This window comes from Frankliniella occidentalis, unplaced genomic scaffold (assembly GCF_000697945.3).
Source record: "Frankliniella occidentalis isolate FOCC.00 unplaced genomic scaffold, Focc_3.1 Scaffold57, whole genome shotgun sequence".
NCBI classification, from domain to species: Eukaryota; Metazoa; Arthropoda; class Insecta; order Thysanoptera; family Thripidae; genus Frankliniella; species Frankliniella occidentalis.
Window position 1 is genome coordinate 213896 of NW_026267187.1, and position 7580 is coordinate 221475.

The 7580-nt window shown below is 44.9% G+C and overlaps 1 protein-coding gene across 5 annotated transcripts in view; it reads right to left on the reverse strand.

Moving 5' to 3' along the window:
* Positions 1-868: 868 nt before the first annotated feature.
* LOC113217320 (CLIP domain-containing serine protease B15) overlaps positions 869-7580 on the reverse strand; it is an 18164-nt gene continuing 11452 nt past the window's right edge. For 4 of the 5 annotated variants that reach the window (XM_026437162.2, XM_026437160.2, XM_052267675.1 and 1 more), the window contains 4 exons: positions 5819-5983; positions 5477-5656; positions 4272-4345; positions 869-1285 (listed from right to left, as the gene is read on the reverse strand). In XM_026437162.2, coding sequence (XP_026292947.1) covers positions 953-1285; positions 4272-4345; positions 5477-5656; positions 5819-5983 — 752 coding nt within the window. In that variant the 3' untranslated portion in view covers positions 869-952. The remainder of the gene's footprint in view (positions 1286-4271; positions 4346-5476; positions 5657-5818; positions 5984-7580) is intronic. The other variant, XM_026437161.2, reaches the window with a different exon arrangement.

Here is a 7580-nt window from a genome sequence, read left to right on the forward strand (position 1 = left end):
CTAAATTCGGACAGTAGTCACTTTTGCATGTAAAAGCCTATGTCCGAATTTAGGGCGCATTGCAAAAACGCTTCCCAAAACTAAACCGTGCGACGGAAAATTAAAAACTAGGTGTCATATTGTAGATAAAAGTAACAAGTTTCACATATGTTGTGGTCACAATAACCCGGGCTTACACTGTTTGGGGCCCCAAATAAATTCTTGCAAGACACATTTAAAAACGCCTTTTTGGGGGGCTAAAAATACAAATTTCAGGAATTGCTGGAGGAAGCAATATCACTCACACATTTATTTTTTTAGCAGAAATGGAAATTTGTTGGTCTTACATTTCCATCAAACCCATAGGAGTTAAATTTTGTAAACGCATTATGGACTTGGAGGCGACAATTGTGAAGTTCGGCACAATGTCCGAATTTAGGGCGCAAGTCCGAACTTAGGTAGGAACAATAACTGTATGTACTGGGTTGCATGCATTTCTTTTTACATATTCCCCTGTGTGAAAACTCAGGGTTTGCCACCCCAATTCGCCCGCAAGGCACCATGGCCCCTGCAGCTCTAGCAGGTATAATCTCGCAACAACTTCATTTATCTTAAATCTAAATTATGTGTTAAAAACATGCAAAACGACGCTTCCGACAAAACTGAAATTGTGTCAAAGTGCGCTCTAGACAAAACGGAAATTATGTGAAAAAAAAATATAAACTGGGTTGTGTGAAATGACATGAGGTAGAAAACCATTCTGTGAAAAAAATGATGTGAACCGTTACCGGGAGGAAACAGTTCGGGAAGCATTACTGTTCTTCTTTGGATCCGGTTTAAACTGGGTGAATTACCCTATTGAAGGATGATCCTGGATAAATAAAAAATGTTGTGACACAGTCGCATGCCGTTTTATTATGATTGCAAGCTATTATGAACAATTTAAAAGGCCACGTTCTTTCCGGGAACCCGCCTAAAAACTCGTCGCTGCGAGAATTGAGGCACGGTGCATATAGTGCGGGCGACGCGCAGCACCCCACATTGAAACTATCACTGCTGCAAAAACATAACTTGCGGAACATCCACATTGAAGTACGGACGCGCTCGTATCAGCAGAAGCCATCCCCGTACTTGAGTTGATAAGAGAATGATATGTTCTGGGCGGTAGAGACAGCGTGTCCGCCCGGCAGAGCTCGTACCTAGCCGAAAAGTTAGTGTCTCCCATTGGCTGGTAGCAGGCATTGCCACCATTAAAGTGGATCATGGCGTAGTCATCGCAGTTAGTATGACCGTCTCCGTTGCAGTCCTGGAAGATCACGAAAGGGCGAATACCTCAGACCGTTTTCGGGATAGTAAGACAGTTGGAACCTAAAGAAGAAAAGCATGACAGCCCGATCTGTTTCCTCCTGAACTGTGATTGGTCGATTGGTCGACGATGACGTCGGTTTGTCAGTCAGCCAATAAGCGCTTAGAAGAAAGCGGATCGAGCAGTCATGCTTTTCTTCTCCAGTTTCCCGCGAAATTGGATTGAATATGTTCTTAATTTAAACTTATTTACCTCAAATAAAAACTTAACACTAGAAGGACCGGGATTTTCTTATACCCAGAAGGACCAGAGGGGTCATTTTGACCCCTCTACAGTTTTTGGCCGTTTTTATGACTGCAAGGCTGCAGTTTCATGGCACATGCGTGTTTGAAAGTACCTGATGCCATGAGGCGACATTGAGTAGGTTCAAAGTGTGTTTGGGTAGGCAACCCGCACGGCACGAAACCGTCTTTTTGCAATTTTTCAGCTATTTATGCTAACTGTTCGCAATATTTTAGACCTTTTTAAACTTCAAAATTAATATTCGACTTAGTACACATCTGTAAGAGTGCGATTTTTATAACACATAAGTACTCCCCGTGATAAAATGGGTCCTGTGCGCGCCGCGTGCGCGCTGCGTGCGAAACGTGTTTGCATTTTGTGCACATCGCGTGCGCGCCACGTGCGAAACGCGTGCGCGCCACGTGCGCGACGCGTGCGCGACGCGTGCGCAGCCTTTCTGTGCGCAATGAACTTGTGCGCAAGTTTGCCACCCCAAAGACCGCCAAGGCTGTACACCCCTTGCCCCTTGTGCGCGCTGGTGTGGTCGTTGCGCACAACTTCCGTGCGCACTGCGCGGAATCCTCCGCCGACGCTGTTGCTTGTCCTGATGAGGACCACCTCGCCATATGCCATTCTGGTGTCCGACCCGCTAAACACAGCGCCGAAGTCCGTTTCTCTCCGCGGTTCGCGAGATACGAGGGGGTACCACGAGGCCCCCGTCAAAGACAACAAAATTTGAGTGGATTTTTGGAGGTCAAAGTGATCCTGGCGCCGGCCCCGTTGTATGTCCAGGACTTCTGACCTCGGCATTCGATTGTGCAGGTGGTACCCCCTCGTATCTCGCGAACCGTAGACCGCAGAGAGAAACGGACTTCGGCGCTGTGTTCAGCAGGTCCCGGACACCAGGTAGTCATATGGCGAGGTAGTCCTCATCAGGACAAGCAACAGCGTCGGCGGAGGATTCCGCGCATTGCGCACGGAAGTTGTGCGCAACGACCACACCAGCGCGCACAAGGGGCAAGGGGTGCACAGCCTTGGCGGTCTTTGGGGTGGCAAACTTGCGCACAAGTTCATTGCGCACAGAAAGGCTGCGCACGCGCACGCGTCGCGCACGTGGCGCGCACGCGTTTCGCACGTGGCGCGCACGGCACGCACGGGACTCACTTTATCAGGGGTCGTGATCCACGCAAAAACAGTTAATTTTTTTCCTAATTTGGCACTGACAAAAATGTGCGTGGCAGTTCTGGCAGTCGCAAAACCTCGTACTTTGTGCTACGCGCCCCTCGTTGCCATCAGAACACGATTCCGGTGACGGAACTACCACTTAATCCTTGGATGTGATGTGATTTAGAAACTGGATTCTGTGACGTACGTGTTGCCTACCTTCGCTGAATGAAGGAGTTTATTAGTGTCACATGACCGACCAAAAGTCATTAGCTACCCTAAATAATATATACGGTTAGCGTTATTAATGAAAAGTCAGTCCTCGTAAGGTTACACCTATAAAATCTCGCGAAGGGGTCAAAATGACCCCTCGGTCCTTCTAGGTATAAGTAGTAACATATTTGAAACTTCTTGTCGCAGACGGTTTGAGCTGTTTGCACACTATAATTGTTTCTTCTTGTGATGCACATTATCTACTGATTATAACTGATTGAATCAGAGAGTAAGATTTATTGACCAAATATCATGTTATTTCCTTTTTCATCTGATGTTGTAGTTATGTGGCACTTCCAGTTTGTAATAATTACTGTACAATGTTAATTATTTTTATATTAGTGCAGTGGCTCACACATGTTGTTTTACCTCCATAGTACGCCAAAGAACTTCAATTTTTTGAGTCAATTAGAATGTCTTGAGATGTTTGTAGTGTGTATAGTATATTTTTTCTTCTTCTGATGGATAGTATGTAATATTATTAACTGATTCAATCAGAGACTACCAAATATATGTTATTTCTTTTCCTATTTGATGTGGTAGTTGTTTGGCACTACTGAAACTAGTTCGGTTATTAATGGTAGTATTATGAGGTTTCAATAAACTTCCCATAGAAAAACATAACCTAAACTGGTCAACCCAATCATAACATAGCAGACGTCTGCAGCTGTTTGGTCACGGCCTGCTCGACTTTTACCCTTTGGTGGCGCCACCTTCAAACCCATACCTGACACTAACTCCTACTATTGTTTTACGACCAACACGTTGTTGTGCGCCGCAAAGCATGGGATCTTGAATAAAAGCCCCTGGAGCCCGGGGCTCTTCGCCACACTTCCATTTGACTTCGACTTGTAATCATTCAGACTTGGCTCCGCACAGCCAATCTCCCAATACTACAATATTAATGTCATTTTTTGTACTGATATGGAGCTATTTCCTTGTTTGGTAATAAATCAATAATTTGGTGAAACAATCTTTGTGCATATTTGTTTTGGAACATACCTCATAATAATAATTGATTTCCCTCTATCTAAAAGTAACTGTATATGTACAGTTCCCTGCAACCTTTTTGTTATGCTTTTGAAAGTGACATTAATTGACATCATTTTGAGCTCAAAAATACTTTCTTTGGCTGTATGATAAGACGTCATTTTGACGAACTGAAATGTGACTAGTATTTTATGTCACTTGACGTCAAGATGACATTTGTCTGTCCTATGTCCTATGAGATTGGTTACTTAGTTTTACCCTGCACCATTTGACTCACCTGACCATACTTTGACATGTAGTTGGTGACGGTGACAGCAGAACACGTGTAGTTCCGGCCACAGTCTTCGTAGGCTAAGTACAGACGCATAAAAAATACGCTTGGTAACTGAAACGAACCTAGCAATGCAAATACGGTAACCTATTCAAAAAGGAGTTTCTATGTAAAAGGTGTCCCCACAATGAACGGGGGCCATGAGCCATGGGCCATCACCCGCGGCTCTCCCCCGTGGTACCTAGGGCCTTTTTCTCTTTTGGCCATACATTCGCACTTGCAGTTGGCTAATTTACTTTTGATATTCACGTTAAAATCTACGTGAATTTGGGCGGTTTTAGGAAAGATGGCCTGAGGCTTAGGGCTCGTGGCCCATGGATCCTGTTCATTGTGGGGGCACTTTAAGTGGTTTGGTGCTAAAAATAGCTAAAATAGCAATAAAGTGGCCATTGGCTGTAAGCATTGCCTTAACCTTTTGTTGTAATTTTAATACTGTCAAAAAAGTTATTAAAATTCATAAGAGTTGTGATACTAAGTTTAATAACATTCCTGATGTCATAACCTTGTTGTAAAAAGTAACAACTCTGTTATGAAAATTCATAGAAATTGTGAAATAACATGTTTTTATTACACGTTATGACTTTTCGAAAACGATTGTGAGTTCTAATAACTATTAAATGTTCAAAAAACTAGTAAAACACACATGTCTTGATTTTACTTTGATGCTACAGGTCTTGAGTAAACTCGGGAAAGCCAAACGCAGGCACAGAGGGGAAAATTTGGTTAACTAAAGATGGAGGACGGGTAAGATTCCGGGTGCTGCCGGCGAACCACCGTCAGCCGTCGCTCCTCCCCACACGGGCGCCCCGTAGGTTAATGGTTAAGCGAGCGTGTTCGACTCCGGGCGAAGTTTGGGTAACATGCGTTTACCAAAGAAGTCTGAGAACCCAAATGAGAAAGGGAGGTGAGGTGAGGAGAAGAAGGCATGTGAAGTGAATTTTTTTTATTTTTTTTTTTGTTTTTTAAACGAGTCGACATTTCACAACTCGTGTTATTATTTTTCAAAACTTAAGTAATGAATTTTCATAACACATATGTTATTAATTTTCATAACACTTATGTTATTAAATTTACAAACAATGTTTCTGTTAATGCTTCCAGTAAATGTTATTTAATTTAAGAGATAATTTTTTAACAGTGTATGGACTTACCTCCGGCTCTTATTGGGTCGTCTTCAGGCAGCACAGGCTTGCCACCATCTCTCCAGTACACTCTGGACATGTAAAATGGGCCGCAGAAACCAAGGGCGCAGCCATAGGTCGTGTTACAACCCGAGGCGGCTTCGCAGATACAGCGTAAACATTTCGCATCCAGGTTTGGAACAACCACTTCTGTAGACGACAAATAACAATACGTTTTCTATGATACAACTGCGTGAAATCTAAGAAGAGCTCTCAGGTGCTTTGCTCAGTTTGGAACATAAGAATGATGTGAGGTCAAATATGATCAGCTCCACACCATTTAATACCCTATTAGCCGTATAGCAATCATACCCTTAGCTATGTCTGATATCCAGGATACGTGATGAGCCACGTTAGTGAAAAACGAGTTTTCTACTTTGTTGTACGCCCCGAGGGAAACAACACCTCTCAAGAACCATTTTCCTTCTGTCTCAAATGCAATACCCCCGCCACTGTCCCCTGGACCAACAGCTGAGCCTGTCAAAACAAACAAAAATGCATTAAAACTAGGTGGTCGCATTTTAAAAATCAGTTTTTGCTGAGCGATTGCGAAGCCTACTCCAACGCCCTGTGAAATAAAACAAGCCTTCTTCCGGAATGCTTCTTGCCGATCGCGCTGTCTTGTGCACTGGCCGTGCACATCCGTGCCTAAAAGTGCACAGCACTACAGCTCTACGGTGCAAGGCCCACGCAACTGCTGCTAATATAATGAGAAGCTGAACTGGCCAGATCACAACCACCTACCGTTTAAATTATTTCAGTAGAAGCTCAGTTCTCGAGCAGCTTGATTTGGTGGGCCATCATTCTGTGGCCCACCACGACCTCGGCCAACACTGAGCTGACACCGAATAAACCCAGTAGGGTGTTCCAGGCTATTTAAAGTATTAGAAAGTACAATGGTAGCTTTGATCCGATTGTTACTTCTCAAATATGGAGGGGAGCTCGAAACTGATCTGACAGTTTCTCATACCTAAAAGGCCGTAGATACATGTGACCAAATCGAACAATCGGAGCAATTATGGAAACAGAAACCCAGCTGGCTGTTAGATGTTGGATACAGCATTTGAACGGCAACTGTGACCACGACAAACACAGTTGAAGTCCACGTGGCCCGACGCCATACCAGCCATACCCATCAGTTTGGGGCCAGACCCAACGCAGGACCCATCTGCCTGGGGTCGAACCCTATTGAGGACCCATCTGCTTGCGGTGGACCCAACGCAGGACCCATCCCTATTGGGCCGGACCCAACGCGGGACCCATCCCATTGGGGCCGGACCCAATGGAGGACCCATCCTTTTGAGGACGGACCCAATGCAGGACCCATTTGTTTACCCGTACGAAAAAGTTTAGTCCGGCATCAGTCCGTTTTCGGTCCGGAAAGAGTCCGGCTGGACAGTCCGTCATCAGTCCGCAAAAGCGAGCGGACTAGTCCGCGAAAAAAGCCAGATCGACCAAAAACCGACCTATTTGCCGGACTAGTCCGGCTAGAACTAGTCCGCTTTTGGTGCGCATTCCCGCCTCACCAGACTGATCGCGGACTGGTCCGCACGCAGAGCAGACTGAAAGCGGACTACCTGAAGCACAGCTGACCACTACCGAGCCAAAATTGATTGGGAAAAGTGCAAAGTTTAATGTTTATTATCGCTAAATGAAGTAAAATTTCAGGTCAGGGTAAATCAAACAGTGGTCCTAGAGTGTTAGGAACGAGGCGAAGCCAAATCCGCTGTCTGTTTTGACCTAGCTCAAGCCGTTTACGAGTTAGCAGAAAAATTTGCTTCGATTTCAATGAAATTAAAATGGCCCTACTACAATAGGGTGTAGATGTCCCAAATAAAATTTGAGGTCAAAATTCCTATAACTTCCAAAGTTACAGTATGGTAAACTTTATTCGGGATTTGCTCCGGACAATTCCTTCTTTTTAACAGTGCTGTGCTCTGCTCCCAGGCGGACTGAAAACGACCTGGTCCGCTGCGGTGGGTACTCAGGACAGACTGGTCCGCCAGTAGTCCGTCATTGGAGGACTGATAGCGACCTAGTCCGTCATGGAGCGGACTGAAAGCGACCTAGTCCG